Source organism: Schistosoma mansoni, chromosome 4 (genome assembly GCF_000237925.1).
Source record: "Schistosoma mansoni strain Puerto Rico chromosome 4, complete genome".
Classification (NCBI taxonomy): Eukaryota; Metazoa; Platyhelminthes; class Trematoda; order Strigeidida; family Schistosomatidae; genus Schistosoma; species Schistosoma mansoni.
The window spans coordinates 28,135,968-28,153,115 of NC_031498.1; the positions used below are offsets into that span (position 1 = coordinate 28,135,968).

Here is a 17,148-nt window from a genome sequence, read left to right on the forward strand (position 1 = left end):
TGTTCCGGATGAATCGAATCCTAGTTACATTTCTGATGTTATTGTATCAGATGTTGTATATTCTCACGAACAATGTATGGTGGGTAGAATTTTTAGTCAGTGGTCTGATGAATCGGGGGGAATAGTTAGTTTTCTCGAAGCAATCAGAGAACTAGTTTGTCCAGATATGAAGTTTGCACAAGTAGAGAAGCCGAATCATGTCCAAGGTTATCCTAATGAATATGAGGCAAATGTATGTTTCTCAATTGATTGGTTCGCAGGTAAATCAAGCCTAGATGAGTCACATGTGTTAAATACACATATCAACGCGTATTTATCTGTGTATTGTAATATGAATAACAAAAAGAATATGTACCATAATTTTTATGCAAGTCAAATGCACATGATGGAATGCCTCGAATTACATATCAGTGTTTATCCCCAGATACTCACATATAATAATCGAAGCGTGACATATAAGAAGATAATACAAATTAAGAACGTCGAATCGGTCGTAACATTGCGACGTATGGATCGAACATTACTTCGTGGGGGGGGGAATAGTGATGGAAAGTCTATGATGCGAATTCTAGATATCAGTGGTTTCACTACACAACCGACATGATGATTGTATACAATTCCAGGAATCAGGTTAGTCAGTTCCGATTTTGGCTGTTAATTCTAATACTAATGAGTGTATTCTAGATAAGACAGAGTCTTTATTGACCTCCACATTTCAGGCGAAGCGTGGAATAGAATGAAAGACTTCGATTCAGCTGCATGATTTTGACCTGACCGATAACCTGGTACTTCTATTTCACATACAATGAAAAATTTAGGTCAAAACAAACACTGTGGCAGCGGCCTCTGCTTCAGCATGCCTCAACGTACACAAGGGTGAAGGAATATTCCCAAATAGAACACGTAGAACACCAACGCTATTATACGTGATGGCCTAACTCTGGAAGAAGTGGAAACATTCACGTACTTGGGAAGCATTATTTATGAACAAGTAGGACCTGATGCAGATGTGAAGGCGAGGGTTGTCAAAGCAAGGACCACATTCTTATAATCGAAGAACATATGGAACTCAAAACAACCGTCAACCAATATCAAACTGAGAACCTTCAATACGAATGTGAATACAGTTCTACTGTACGGAGCTGAAACTTGAAGAACTACCACAGTCATCATTAAGACGGTACGAGCAATAATGGTGAGACTGTAAGGGTATTGGTCCTTAACATAAAATCCTGAAATTAAAACCTGAGATAACTAGGAAAATGGACTCTCAACATGTAACATTAAGAGAAGGTCAATAATGGTAAACGCGATGGCATTCGTTTGTTCGAAATTCGATTCATCGTATGGCATGACTCAGCCTTACAGGCGTTATCATTCTTATGTAGCTTAATTTCTTTATTCATATTAAATATATTGTTCTATTTCCAGACCAACTGTTTTTTCCATCATATATTGGTGATGATTACGATAGGACGAGTCACTGTAGACAGTCATGTGACTTCCATATAAGATCTCTTCGATCAGGTTGTCACATAATGACAAATCTGCAAGTTTAGGATTAGGTCAACTATTAGAGCAGCACTAATAACGAAGTAGACAATAATTCTATAAGACTTTAACTTATAGGTGACTTCTGAGAGACTCCAAAGTGACCTTTAGAATGTCCATCTGCTTGCTGGTGTTGGATGAGGGTTCCAAAGCAGTGGGATGAACTAAATTTATAATTTACTGTTGATGTTGGGCGTCAGGAATTAGACTTATGGTTTTCATCGCGAAATGACATCCGCTAAAATGTTAAAACGCTATTTAGCCAGATGAGTGAACAAATTTTGCGCCAAGCTCCAAAATCCGTTACTCTTTATCTGATTGTCTCGTTCATAAATTATGGTCTCGCCGTATTTATAAACAACTGTTTACGCAAGATACTCAATGTCCGTTGGTAGGATACTATCAACAACCACCTTCTGTAAGAAAGAACAAACAAACTTCCAGCTGAGGTGAAAATCAGGAACAGACGCTGAGTGTGGAAGGACATTGCTTTGTAGATGATTCTCGATCTGTCTAAATTTGCTCTCACATCTTACGGTCTGGGTAAGACTGAATAAAGATGGTGCGTTGTTTTGTCATTGATGTTCGTTATGAGGGAATTACGGATCCTCTAGGTATCTTCTGAGATATTTAGCACATACTGTGTTGCGTTATGTTTCCTGACTTTTGGAGATGTAGTGAGAGTGCTCCAGTTGCTTGACACAACTTATTATTTCTGGTGGCCTGTTACTACTGTAAGTTAGTGCATGATATGTGTGATCCCTTTTTCTGGATACTTGTGTGCTTAAAGTACTTGTGTTTATTCGGATGATTAATATTTACCGAAGGATGAGATTAAATCAGCCAAATTATTTTTTAAACTTTATATTTTCCAAGCTTCCAACCAACTTGTAAGAATTTTTGATTCTGTCTATTTAAAGAACAGTAAAGTTTATTGCTCGGAACAGAGAAACAAGGGAACCATGACGAACGACGGGAGCTGTTTTTGGGGATAAGATTTCACTTGATTCAAAGTTTGTAATGCTTTAAAATTTGGTTTTGCCCCTAGGTTATTCTACAAATAACAAACGTTTTTGATTTACATTCTTACCTTTTCCTGTTTCAAAGCCACTATGATTTAAAAGTAACCTTTTGTACTATATTTTTCTACTCTAACTCCTGGCTTGGACACAATTTCATTTTTTATGATTGCTTGTATGTAGTGGTTTTGTTAGTTTTCTATTTGTTCATAGATTTTTTAATACTAATCTGAATCGTGAATAAATCGAGTAGTGATCCAGTTGACTCATTTTCTCTCTCGCTCTCGCTTTACAATCAATCAGGTGATGGAGTAGTTTTCGACTCTCTGCCCACGTCCGTTATTCTCAACTTGTACTCACTCATTTTTAGCTTCAAGATTAAACCGGTCAACCTATCGTGTCAAGGTCTTAACCTAGACTTAGACGAGTTCTCTTCCGTATATTATTGTGTTGACAGATCAAGAATGTATCGTGAATAATCCACGTAACGTGCCTAAAGGTGTGATATTGTTATTGGTGGGGTTTCAAATTCAACTCCATTGGTAACAGTTTCTGCCATTGGACCCCATACGGGTGGACACTCGAGGCTTTTGAGGTCTACTGGGCCTAAATTATACACGGAGCATAGACGCATGTCTTTTACCAGGTATGAGCACTAATTTTGAGTGTTTCAAGAGCTTTCTTAAAGTTGTTGGGCAACTGCGTGACATTGATTTTGTGTCATTAAGTTAAAGGTTATCATCCTGTCTAGGGGTTGTGTAGAGGAGATGATACTAAGTTCATGCTGATCAGTCGAGTTCTCCGATGTCTTGAGGAGTGTTGTTATTCTATAAGTGTACACTTATAATTTCGGTCATAAGGCTAAAACAGTAGAAAAGTAGGTGGGTTCACGACCTAATAATTGTTGCTAAAATGTGCATGCAATCAATCAGTTGGTTTTATTCATGACTACACAATGTTGTGAAATTTTGAATTTGTTATCTAGTCGTTTGGATTATCTAGTGAAATTCAAACTATATATACTATTATTATCTGTATAGTCATGTGTTAATTCAATCCGGTAATCCGATTGTAAAAGCTTTTCTCGAATTTTGTGTTTACCTATAAAAAGTTCATTTGCTTTTTCTCACAGTACACTAAACACTTTAGGGAAATAGCATCTAATTAGTTATCCTAGCCGTATCCATCTTCTCTCCCCCTAGGTCACGGTGACCGTGTCCGCAAGTCCAGTGTAAGATCCATTTTGAAGGTTTTGTGCGTGGGAATCCCTCTATGTATACATTTGCAACTTTCTCTCATTAGTTTCCTGAGTTGTACATTTAGTTAGTCTTTTTGATGCCATTTGAGACTGTAACGTTACGTTTCATAATAGTTTTCTAATTTTTTTTTGCTTCCACTGAGTTTCTGTGTTTCTCCCTGAACTGTATCTATGTTGTTTTAGTTGATATTTAATCTTGACGTCAGCCATATTGATTGTTCTCTCTTTGGTTGTGTTGCTCGAGTTGACTGGGATCGTGCATTTTGGTTGTGAATTGAAGCACTTTCCCAGAATGGGAAACACTTTGTGTTATAAAGCAACAAACTATTATCTTTTAAACGGATGTTTACTTGATCTATCTAGAAAGGATATAATAACACTCATTTTTCGGTGCGTTCGGTAATTTTCTTATATTTCCTATCAATTTGTCTATTTATTGTAAGTTATTTCGATTATTGTGGGGACAATTATTGGTTGAATAACTGAGTGGAAATATTTGTTTTGGCTAAATTCCTAATTGGTATTTATGACAAAATTTAGAACCGTTGCTTCCTCAATCACCTTGTTCTGGTTTCAATTGGGGTCCATGCGTCTCTACTTAACCAGACAGTTATTCTTTACCCAAACTTAGTTTGGATCCCCTATCCCGTGAGCCGGCAATATTAACAAGTCTGTGGTCTCTCAACACCGAAATACATATACTTTTTGAAGTAAATCGAGCGTCGAAAATGCCGTTACTGACCTTCTTATAATTTAGAAACATTTGATTCTGACCTCTTTAAATATATTATCAGCCGCGTACTGTTGATTCTTCCAGTCACTATTGGAGAATGGTATGTTATTTGGGTGAATGAGGAACTTCTATTCACCCATTATTTCACTCCGAATTGCCGACTCAATGTTCAAAGTCGAAACATTAAAATTATCACTGATCGCAAACAACTAATATTCATAATTTTTCGTTTCAACATAGCTCCTTCTGATAGTTGTACAAACTGGTTCACATTTCTCGCTTCCCTCCAAATGCGTGACAGATTTTCGTAGTAAACAAATTTATCACAAATACAAAATAAATCCTTAGTTATTAGCATACATCTATCATGCTTAATTCCAGGAAAACTCTAATGGGTTTGTATGGCGTAACAATGTGCGACATTTTCAAAGGTTAAAAGCACTCTATCGTGTTAAAGGAATTCTGTCTGTACATCGCAATCACATTTTAGAAGTAATATTTTCACAATTCCAATTAATTTTCTAGAGTTTTCTAAGGCCAGTGAAATATCACTAAACGTTAGTGGATATGTTGTGGCTTACCAAACACAATCCTACGACCGAAGATAAAGTGACAAGTTTTTATCTATTTATCGTAACTTACCAGAGTCAGCTATGATAAACCTCAATAACAACACGATTACATTTAAAGAATGAGCACTAACAATAGCTCAGTTTCCTCCTTTACCACATTGCTGTTTATTTTAACCTACTTGAGGTTTCTTTTTCAACGGGATTCTGACTGTTCATCATACTGGATTGAAATAGTATAAGAATCTTTCCATCAGGTATGAGTTCATCTTTGTCTCATTGAGTCTTGTAGCTTTTTGTGATGTTTGTGTACAACATTGATTCCTCTGTAGGTTTGTAGAATAATGGTCTAAGTTCGTTATGAGTGCCATTATAATGATAGACCTAATCCTAAAATTGCAGATTTGTAATGGTGTGACTACCTAATCTAGAGATCATACGTGGAAGTCATATCATTATCTATTCTGACTCATCGTAAAAATCAGTAATATAAATTCTGACGCTTCTAAAGAACACATTTAAGCTAAAGATAGAATAATATGAGCGAAGATAAGTTACAAGGAATGATTACGTCTGAGAGGATGAGCCATGCCATCCGATTGAATTAAATTACTTCTTTCTGCATTCTCCATTATTCGCATGCTCTATGTATCGGTTGTTGAATATTAATTTTTCCAGTTATCTCATGTTTGGCTTTGTGCATCTTGAAACTAAATAGACCTCATAGTCCTCAAAGTCAGTGCTGACCCTATTGATTTGTATGGTCACACCCTGGCTATAAGTGTTCGGTCAAGTATTTGCAGCCAATAATTCTTGGTTACACCATTCTGTTCATCTCCTGTGATAACTAGTTAGCTTAGATTGAATACACTATAATGAGTAGATATTTAATCTAAGTGTGAGTTGACATCCCTCCGTTCTATGTTTTCAGTAACAGTGGTTTCGAAATAACTACACGAAAATAAATACCGGACAGTAGTGATGTCAGACAGCACCCACGGACCTCCAAATCGATGTTGGCCAAAAAACAATTGTAGAGATCAGCATGGCCATCAGACAAGTCAGAAGCGGTAAAGTAGCGGTACCAGAAAACATCCCGACAGAGACACTGAAAGCAGATGTAGCAGCAACTGCAAAGATACTCCACATCCTCTTCAGTAAGATTTGGGATGAAGAGCGAGTACCAGCAGACTGAAAAGAATGGCTTCTGATGAAAATATAAAGAAAGGCGATCCCAGCAAGTGCGATAACTACAGGGGCATCACGCTTTTTTCAATACCAAGAAAAGTCTTCAACAGGCTGTTGTTAAACAGAATGAAGGACTCCAAAGACGCTCAACTTTGAGATCAAAAGGCTTGACTCCAGAAGTACCGATTGTATACAGACCAAATCGCAACCCTACGGATCATTGTGGAACAATCAGTCGAATGGAATTCATCACTTAACATTAAATTCATCGACTACGAGAAAGCATTTGATAGTGTGGACAGGACAACACTACGGAGGCTTCTTCGACACTACGATGTGCCTGAGAAGACAGTTAATATCATACGGAATTCCTATGATGGATTAAAATGAAAAATCGTTCATGGAGGACAACTCACCGACTCATTCGAGGTAAAGATCGGTGTCAGACAAGGTTACTTACTCCCAGCTGGACGATCTAGACTTCACAGATGATCTGGCGCTTCTATCACACACGCAACAACAAATACAGGGAAGATGACCAGTGTAGCAGCAGCCTCAATAGCAGTCGGTCTCAATATACACAAAAGGAAAAGCGAAATTCTCCGATACATTACAGCATGCACCAATCAAATCACACTTGACAGATAAGCATTGGAGGATGTGAAAACCTTCACATATCTGGGCAGCATCATTAATGAACACGGTGGATCTGATGCAGATGTGAGAGCGAGGATCGGCAAAGCAAGAGCAGTATATCTACAACTGAATAACATCAGGAAGTCAAAACAATTGTCGACCAATACCATGATCAGAATTTTCAATACAAATTTCAAGACAGTTCTACTGTATGGGGTGGAAACTTGGGAAACTACGAAATCCATCATCCAGAAGATACAGGTGTTTATTAACAGCTGCCTACGGAAAATACTTCAGATCCGTTGATCAGACACTATCAGCAACAGCATGCTGTAGGAGAGAACAACTCAGATTCGAGTGGATGAAGATATGAGGATTAAGCGCTGGGAGTGGATAAGACAAGCATTGAAGATAGCACATAACTGAGTCGCAAGGCATGTCGTCACATGGAATCCTGAAAGCCAAAGGGAAAGGGGAAGACCAAAGAATACATTACTCCGAGAAATGGAGACAGATATGAGAAGAATAAACAAAAAATGGATAGAACTAGAAAGGAAGGCCCAGGACAGAGCGCGTTGGAGAATATTAATCGTCGGCCTATGCTCCTTTGGAAGTAACGGGTGCAAGTAAGTAGGTAGGTAAGCGTTGTCAAATCCTTCATATTTATGACCTCTTCATACTCATCTGATGATCATGTGCCATACCAATGACGATCCAAGAAATCAAATGAGTTTCCGATTTGTGTTTCGAAGGTAGAAGTTCAGGGACCTGCATCTGCCCTCTTGTGACTATTCAACATTTTTTTCATATGATTCAGTCTAAGACAGAAGCACCACTTTTTACGGCAGTTGGTTTCAAAATTCAGTTCACTACTTCACTTGAAAGTACAGCTCCAGAGTAACACCTCATTCTTTAACACTATTCAGCAAAGATCGATTATTTATGGCAAACTCTCCATGCAAATATCAGTTGTTTAAAATGCCTTCTCCTGAAGGTGAAATTCTTGACCTATACATGAATGTAAGCAGATGGTATGGATACCGCGCAAGTTTGGTCGTTCAAGGTCAAAGGAAAGGATGGTGTTACTAACTGGTATAGTTGTTCCAGAAATATTACTCAGTTTTCTTGCAGCATATGGGATCTATGCTACAGTCCAGATGGATCGCAACTTATTGTAGCCTCTGGTAACTTAGTATGGGTATACAAGGCAGATAATGGCAGTCTGATTAAGAACCTGAAAGGTCACAAGGATACGGTTTATTGCGTTGCATATGCTCATGATTCGAGTATATTTGGAAGCGGATCAGCCGATAAGTGTGTAATCATCTGGAAATCGTCTACGTTAGAGGGCTTGCTGAAGTATATGTAAGTCCTCGTTTCATATTGATATATACATATATATTATCAGGCACACTGAGTCAATTCAATGTTTGGAATTTAACCCCGTTACCGTGCTTCTAGCTAGCACTGGGAGTACAGATTTTGGTTAGTCTACGTGCATTTTTTTAATATACTAGGTTTCTGGACTATGGATCAAAAGTCGGTTGTAAAAACCAAGATATCGGCTCGTCCTACATGTTGCAGTTGGATGTCTGATGGTCAGTTTTTAGCTATTGGTCTTTATAACGGTGTGATTAGCATTCGGAATAAGGTAATTACGTTTTAATACACCTACATTTTACAAAGTTTGTATGTGCCTTTTTGGTTGAAACACATCAAAAGTCTGTACATATTGATATGTCAGAAAGTAATTTACACTGATTATTTACCACGATCGTTAGACTTTGAATTAACTTATCTCTTCAAAACTGAGTGCGGATTGTAAAACAGGTAATACGTCTGCACTATATATTATTGATCAACAAACAATATACTCTTTCAGTGTCTTTAGAAACCTTATGATAATCATTGACGGTTTTGGTACTTTAGAGACTTAGTATCAATGTTGATATCACTTCTTCTTCTTCTTCTTGTAAAGAGTATTGATAGTTTGGTTACCTGTCTGAGTATTCGCAGATATCTACATAGTCAGGGCACTTCATCAACCACCAAAAATTACTTCTTTTCATAGATATTTTGGAGAGTTTTGATATGGGTTTGGGATTAATATTGTTGGTTTAGTGTTAAACTCACAACAGAGGCTTGTTTTTGAAAGCAAAGCATTCTATTTGTTATATTCAAGTACTCACACTTAGAAGGCTCTTATTATTTATATACGTCTAATTTGTCACGATGAATTAACCCATGATAGATATATTTCTACCAACAACTCGAAACTCATGCTCTGGGCTATGATCCACGCCGTATATTTTTGAAGTTTTGGTATGTAGACCATGGTTTGACCTGATGATCATAAATTCACTAATCATGACCTCGCATAACTGATACATATTTCCATGCAATTAGAAAAATTGACTCTTTCGAGAACACATAGCTGATATCCATGTTTATGACTTTTATTTTCAAAGCAGTTTTTTGGATATCACAAAGTAATTTGGTAACAGTTTAATAAAGGTAATAACAGGTTGATTACTAAGGCTGTTGTTCTAAAGAGTTTTAAAACGGATTAGCTATTTTTATCATTGAAATTTCTGTTTATGTCAAAAATACCTGTAATGTGTTAGTACACTTATGTATAATAATACAGGCCCTTATCTACTAGCGAACTATAGAGGAATAAAATTAATCACGGAATTTAATGCGTTGTATGATACAGAAGTTCCAAGATCTGTTCAAAATGTACTATAGTTTCTGCAAATGGACTAGCGTTTAAAGATAAAAATATGATGAACACATATAAAAAGATTGCAGTAAAAATGCGAATAAAGCGCTTGCTAAAACACAAAACAGTGTCATTTCACAGAAATAGTACATGGAAGTACTTTTCCAAAGTTTTAAAAAGTGGTGAAGATAAAGTTGGTCTGTACCGCTGAACAGCTTTGGGATCTTTTTCCGTTTAATCAGTCAGAAGACCGAAGAAGTAAGTGTATTATTTAATATAAAGTCTGAGACTATTACATTATAGCTGACTTCATGTCATAATGACAACCTAATAGCAGCTCTTATTCCTGTTTGCAAACACTAGTTTCTAATCCTATGTTGATACATGAGCCGTGAAATTAAGGGGTTTTTCATGCTAACTAATGCCTTGGAGGTATATTACATTTTTATCGTGGTAAACGTTTGCACAGACTCGTATATTATTGTTTACGCTTGTTGTATAAAGTCTAGTCTTATTAACTGAAGCTTATATATGAGACGCTTAAAGCGGTTTTCCTTCGGTCATCATTTGTTCATAGGCTAATCAGTTAGATAATAGTTCGTTTCATTAAAAGAATTGTTTGTATGAACAACATTTCAATGCTTTATATATTTGTTCTAGGAAACTGAGGAAGTCGTTAAAATTGAACGCCCAGGCAATCCAATTACATGGCACCTTAAATGGAATCCATCGAAGTAAACTTTATATATATATATATAATCTTAATAACGTTCGGTTACTGATGAGATTGAATTGTTTTAAACCAGTGTTCTCCTCTTATTTAATTCACTTTTTGCTGTCAAATGTTAATTAACATAGTTAAGTAGTGTATCGTGAGTTATCCTCCAAAATTTTACGATTAGTTTCTTTTGTTATAGATGCCCTTAGTGACTAATATAAGAAGTAACCGTGATCGATATGAGATTTTGCATTACGTAATCGATTTTTTATCCTTTTATCACCCCTTTATTACACCGTTTTCTACCATTACTCATTCTTGCAAAAATAATCATCGTTTAATAAACTTACATTTGATGAAAATTCTTTTGAATGAAGTTCAATGTATGACGAAACATTCAGCAGAGCTTTTTCACTGTTTTTCAAATATTTAAGTCACTATTCTGTCACGAAAACCAACTACCAATGTATACACTCACGCCCATTTCTATTCAAAGCCACTGCTTATCTGTCTTTAAATAGACCAGGATGAATATATATTGTCCTCTTCACAATTAAGTAACATATTTTACTATTTAATATGTAGATTGAAACGGGTATTTATATTAGCACTTCTGGATACTGTGTTGATTAGCATCAATGTGTTAAATTTGCCTGAGCGTCCAGCTACACGGTCCATATACGCTTAAAAATCCATTTCCAAACACAAACCTTTTATCTAGAAAACGGTTTTATTATTATGAAATATATGTAAATTAGTTGCAAACTCCAACTATTTAGTTATCACTGGTGGTTGACACGCTAGTGTGTATGTACGGGAAAATGCTTCCTACAGTAAGGCCATAAAGATCCGTTATACCGAAAGAAGTCGATTAACTCATTAAAGAGAATGAAGATGTTTTGGTGAGGAAGGTTTTCTTTTCGACATTATCATTTTCCCAAGTGGTACAATAGTGTTTGTAGGGAAAAGCATGTCACTTTAATTGACCTCCACTTGAATAAGTTTGGCCACCATTGATAGTTTTATAGAACCACTCTACCTTACTATAGACAACTAAGTGTAAAAAATCACCTATAAATACGATAGTAAGACTTAGGGAAATATCGTCGAGAATAAACTTTTCTTCGCTGCAAATTCTTCATTCATTAAACCTTACGATAGTGTGAATGACAGCTGGTAGCCATATGTAAAGTCAATGATGACCAAGAGTACAAAATATGGTAGCTGTTGTGTCTAAACAAAGATTCAAGGAATGTATGAAGATCGAAGGAAACTGTTAAAAGTGTTGAGACAATTTAATTAAGGTAAAAGGATTAGGTGAATATTACTAGTTTATGTAAATAGTTAAGAATACTCAAGACAACAAATATACGACACACAATTCCTGCTCAAAAGTTATTAGGAATGAACTGGTTACTGAAGACCAGTTAGTAGTATAGTGTTTTACACAAAATATGGTTAGATACAGAGGAGGATCAAGACATTTAAACGAACTTAACAGTTAGGACGATTGAAATCTATCATCTTTTGTGACCTTAGTCGTATGTCTCAGTTTGATTTTTAGTCTTCGGTCAATGTATTACTTTTCAATGGTTAGTGAAATACCGATATTACAGATCTATTTTCCAGTCGGTTTTTAACAGTAACTATCTATGACTTACGATACTGTAGTATCGAGTTAAAAAGACTAACAATTTTAGACTTTCACATAACTAGTGACACCATGAATAAGTATCATGTCTTCATTTGGTTATGCTGAAGTGTTTATCCTAGTTAGCATTCTTTATTTGGGTAAGCAGTGATTAAGCATAGCACAATTTATCTACCAGTTAACGTAAACTATTTTCAGTAATCCTGCTCATTTAGTTTACTGTTTAATCCTTTTTTTTGTTTTGTGTGTTGTAGAAATGGTCACGGTGAAATATTAGCAGTTGTTGACTGGAATCAAAAGTTATCGTTTTATCAATTAAATGGAAGACAAGTAAGTAAATATTTCCTCCCAAAGACATCTATCGTATTGTGTTACTTATTGTGGTAATAAAAAATATTAGAAGTTTAACTTTTTTGAAGAAATCCACCACCATAAAATGTCCTAATATTAAACGTACATCAATAATAGAAGTCAGTAGTGTTGTTAATTGAAGGCACTTTATAGGAGGGCTTGGATTTCGGTTTCATGCTAGTCGGTGCTCATCACCAAGGCGTACAAAAACACCAAGTTATAGAAGCATGAAATTTTGCAATTGTTTTAATAGGATTCGTTTAATCGTAAAGGCCTTCTCGTGGCGGGGGTGTTGTTTACGAAATTGAGAGGACGAAAAGCGAATGTCCGGCGCTTTAACCGGGTTTGTGGATACGGAAAGTTCACCTAGGGGAATTGGAAAACCCTGATTCCCAACCAATGGTGCACATGAGCTCCAGTATCCTGAAGGAACAAATGGCGTATGAACCAATCGTTGGTCATCGGCTACCATGGGATTGCATCTCCTAGAGATGCTCCATTGCCTTGTGGATCAGACCTTGAGGTCAAAGGCTCCGGGTGTGGCCCCCTAAGAAAACCACCTGCTTCAGTCTGGGAACCTGGGCAGTATCACAGCCCTCACACAAATCGAATGAGATTTATGCGGCGCATATGTATCTGGTGCTTCCATCAAATATTTATATGAATCACATTGAGAAAAGTTCAGAGAATTTGTTTACGAAGATGTCTGTAAAGATCAACAGTTATATGATAAGTTGATGTTATAATGAATTTAAAACTGCATTATTTCTATATGAAAACAATCAATTATGTTGACAGAAATGAGCTCATAAAAGACCAAAGGTTTTTCTTACCACACATTTAATTAAACAGTAAATGATGTTACATGGAACGTTTGCTTTAGGATCAGAGAAGAAAATTGTACAAAGTCAACTGAAAACTTAAATATTATCAAATATTTCTCAAATATATGTTGAATTTTTCCGGAATAAAAATTCAATTTTGATGGAGTTTTGTTCTCTGAGCTGGATGGTTTGGTCGTGGAGCTTTCATCATCAGCACAAACTTCGGATAGAATTGAAGTGTTTAAATCTTTCCACATATGGTTCACAGCTTGTCCTGTACACCTCCATCAAAATCATCCACCTGAGCTACAAATCTTCTCCACCATCCCAAAAATTCAATTATACCACAAATATACCACAATGACTTACAATAGAAATTATATTCTTTCGTCATTTTTCTAAGTATTTCGATCTACATTCAAAAAGGTTTATAATGAAATTTTAAATACTTGTGTTGCAAATATCATACGGAATTCCTATGATGGATTAAAATGAAAAATCGTTCATGGAGGACAACTCACCGACTCATTCGAGGTAAAGATCGGTGTCAGACAAGGTTACTTACTCCCAGCTGGACGATCTAGACTTCACAGATGATCTGGCGCTTCTATCACACACGCAACAACAAATACAGGGAAGATGACCAGTGTAGCAGCAGCCTCAATAGCAGTCGGTCTCAATATACACAAAAGGAAAAGCGAAATTCTCCGATACATTACAGCATGCACCAATCAAATCACACTTGACAGATAAGCATTGGAGGATGTGAAAACCTTCACATATCTGGGCAGCATCATTAATGAACACGGTGGATCTGATGCAGATGTGAGAGCGAGGATCGGCAAAGCAAGAGCAGTATATCTACAACTGAATAACATCAGGAAGTCAAAACAATTGTCGACCAATACCATGATCAGAATTTTCAATACAAATTTCAAGACAGTTCTACTGTATGGGGTGGAAACTTGGGAAACTACGAAATCCATCATCCAGAAGATACAGGTGTTTATTAACAGCTGCCTACGGAAAATACTTCAGATCCGTTGATCAGACACTATCAGCAACAGCATGCTGTAGGAGAGAACAACTCAGATTCGAGTGGATGAAGATATGAGGATTAAGCGCTGGGAGTGGATAAGACAAGCATTGAAGATAGCACATAACTGAGTCGCAAGGCATGTCGTCACATGGAATCCTGAAAGCCAAAGGGAAAGGGGAAGACCAAAGAATACATTACTCCGAGAAATGGAGACAGATATGAGAAGAATAAACAAAAAATGGATAGAACTAGAAAGGAAGGCCTAGGACAGAGTGGTTCGGAGAATGTTGGTCGGCGGCCTATGCTCCGTTGGGAGTAACAGGCGTAAGTGTTGCAAATGTTTTAAGTTAGTGCTTTCAGTGATTTCATTTGTTACATCTTTTAAAAAATATTAGTAAACCATCATTATTTATTTTTATTGCTTTTCTAACATCTATACAAAACAAATTATAGACTGGAAAAGATTATTTATTAGGATATGATCCATGTAATATAACATGGTTTGGTAATAAATATGAATCATTGGCAATTTGTGGATCCAATAAAATGTGTCAATTATATAATAATGAAGGTATACGTTTAGCATGTATTAATAAACAACAAACATGGATATGGTGTTGTTGTACACGTAATGGATATAATCAAATAGTAAGTAACTATCTTTTCTTTTTTCATATGTATAATGATTATACCTGTCTATTTACTCTTTTTTTTTATCTAGGGACCTCTTTCTGAGCTGATTCATTGAACTAAGATACTTTTATTACCGTTGTATAATGTTTATTAAGATTCTAATTGAATAACCGAGATCGAAATCAAAGATTTATCAGAAGGCACTGTACTAATTGTTGGAGAGACTCAGAAAATTCCTCGAAAAGTGCCTAATAGGGCCCTGAAAACACTGAGAAACATCTTATCCAATCAGCATTCAATAGAAGTTTCTCAGAAACATCTTGAAAGGGAAAAGTCACGTGTCATATTTCTGATTGGATGAGTGTCTATCCTGCTACTATGTTCAAAAGGGTCCCAGAGATTTCTAGAAGCCTAAAGCCATCTAAAATGATATAAATACTCCAGATTTTCTGTACATAAACTAACCTTGGAGTAAAGCTCTCTTCCCATAATTCGCGTCTTTTCTCTCATATTCAAACAAAAAAGAGAAGGGAATGATGCTACAAATAGGACAGTAAATGAAACCATCTCGATAAAAGTAGTATGTGTTACTTGTCACAACCAGGTGATATCAGTCGTAACCACTGCTTAATGTAAGTAGGTAGTATAGTGTCCAACGAAGACATGGAAACAGGAAATGGAATACATATATATATATATATATATAGTGGGAGGCCGTGATCAGTGGAGTTCATCCATGTTGGGTTTGAGACCGCTATACACTTTAGGCAACAGATGAAAGTTGCAAAATATTGTGAATTGATTGGAGTCAGATATGCACACAGTTGGATGCAGGTTCAGTAGTCCGAAGGTCAAGGGCCTTGGTTTTGTCTCTTCAAAGCGGGGTCGTGGATGCTCACTTCTGAAGAGTCCTATACTGGGACCAGACGGCAGCCTAATGCTTCCAGGTTATCAATAGTGGTCTAGCTAGGATCAGTTCATGATCTGAACAATGAAAATTCTACAATATCCACAAAACCTTTTATACTTACAATAGTTCTATCGAACGACCTATACAAATTTGAAAACAACGCAAACTTTTCTTGTTGGTTAATGAAAAGTACAATTGTCCAGATTCAATATCTAACGATTTAGATATCTTGGTGGTTGTGTTATAAACTTTTTTATTTCGCATATGTTTTCGAAATACGTACATTTCCTTTGATTTCATCAGTCACTGAAAACCTGGAAGCACTGGACGGCAGTTCGGTCTTAGAATGGGACTCTCAACCAGTGCTCATTGAAGACCACGCAACCGGGAACCGAACCTAGAACCTCCAGCTTCTCTGGCGAGTGCCTAACTTCTAGAACACCGAGGCAGCATATAGTAGTGCATAAATGTAACCCTTACTAAGACGAAACAGCCGTCTAGTGCTTCCAGGTTTTCAATAGTTGTCTAGCTTTGATTGGTTTGATATTTCAGTGTAAACCAATAATCTACACAACTCTACACTATCATATGAAATTTCCATATATTGGCTTAGGTTGTTGGCTGTCAAGATGGAACATTGGAAACTGTACAACTTCTATTAGATCCTGTATATAGCTTTCATAAAGATCGTTATGCATATCGTGAATCGTTAACGGATGTAGTTGTTCAACATTTAATAACTGAACAAAAAGGTTAGTAAATGACATTGTTTTGTTAACCTGATAACTTTTATACACAGGTTATCATATTTTTGTAGTTTAACTTAGATAGTAGAATTCACGTAACTCGAGACTTGTCAGTTCACTATTCTGACGCTTCCTGTAAAACTTGAACCCATTTTCTATCAATCATCATTGGATGTAAATCAATAATTATTGCATGACAGTGGCTAAAATAAAACTTATAGGAATAAGTAATGTTAACACTTTTTTATTTTTCTAGTTTAAATCACCAGCTGATCTTAGTTAGACCATCATGGAAAGACTGGAATCACTGAACAGCCGTTTCTTCGTTGTATCAGACTCCCCAACAATGCGCTACCAAGACTCCATATTCAGTAAATTTAAAATTCTGAATATCCATTCATAAAAATCGATCTTCATCTTGTTAGTGACTAAAAAGTTTCAAATTATTTCATACATATAAAGAGAGAAACTTATGAGTGTTTCCTTCTAAAGGGTTTTTAACAATGTGACATTGTGCAGAAACAGTAAAACTATATTGGTTATTAAATTCACTTAGTATTGTTTGTTTGAATCTTCTCCATTGATGTTTAGGACTGCAAA

The 17,148-nt window shown here is 36.2% G+C and overlaps 1 protein-coding gene across 1 annotated transcript in view; it reads left to right on the forward strand.

The window, feature by feature from the left end:
- Positions 1-7,987: 7,987 nt before the first annotated feature.
- Positions 7,988-17,148, forward strand: part of Smp_194900 (putative wd-repeat protein) — a gene marked incomplete at both ends in the record, with an annotated part of 52,714 nt that continues 43,553 nt past the window's right edge. Inside the window, 8 exons of the mRNA XM_018797391.1 lie at positions 7,988-8,046; positions 8,086-8,319; positions 8,363-8,439; positions 8,472-8,605; positions 10,337-10,410; positions 12,300-12,375; positions 14,713-14,907; positions 16,416-16,554. Coding sequence (XP_018652437.1) covers positions 7,988-8,046; positions 8,086-8,319; positions 8,363-8,439; positions 8,472-8,605; positions 10,337-10,410; positions 12,300-12,375; positions 14,713-14,907; positions 16,416-16,554 — 988 coding nt within the window. The remainder of the gene's footprint in view (positions 8,047-8,085; positions 8,320-8,362; positions 8,440-8,471; positions 8,606-10,336; positions 10,411-12,299; positions 12,376-14,712; positions 14,908-16,415; positions 16,555-17,148) is intronic.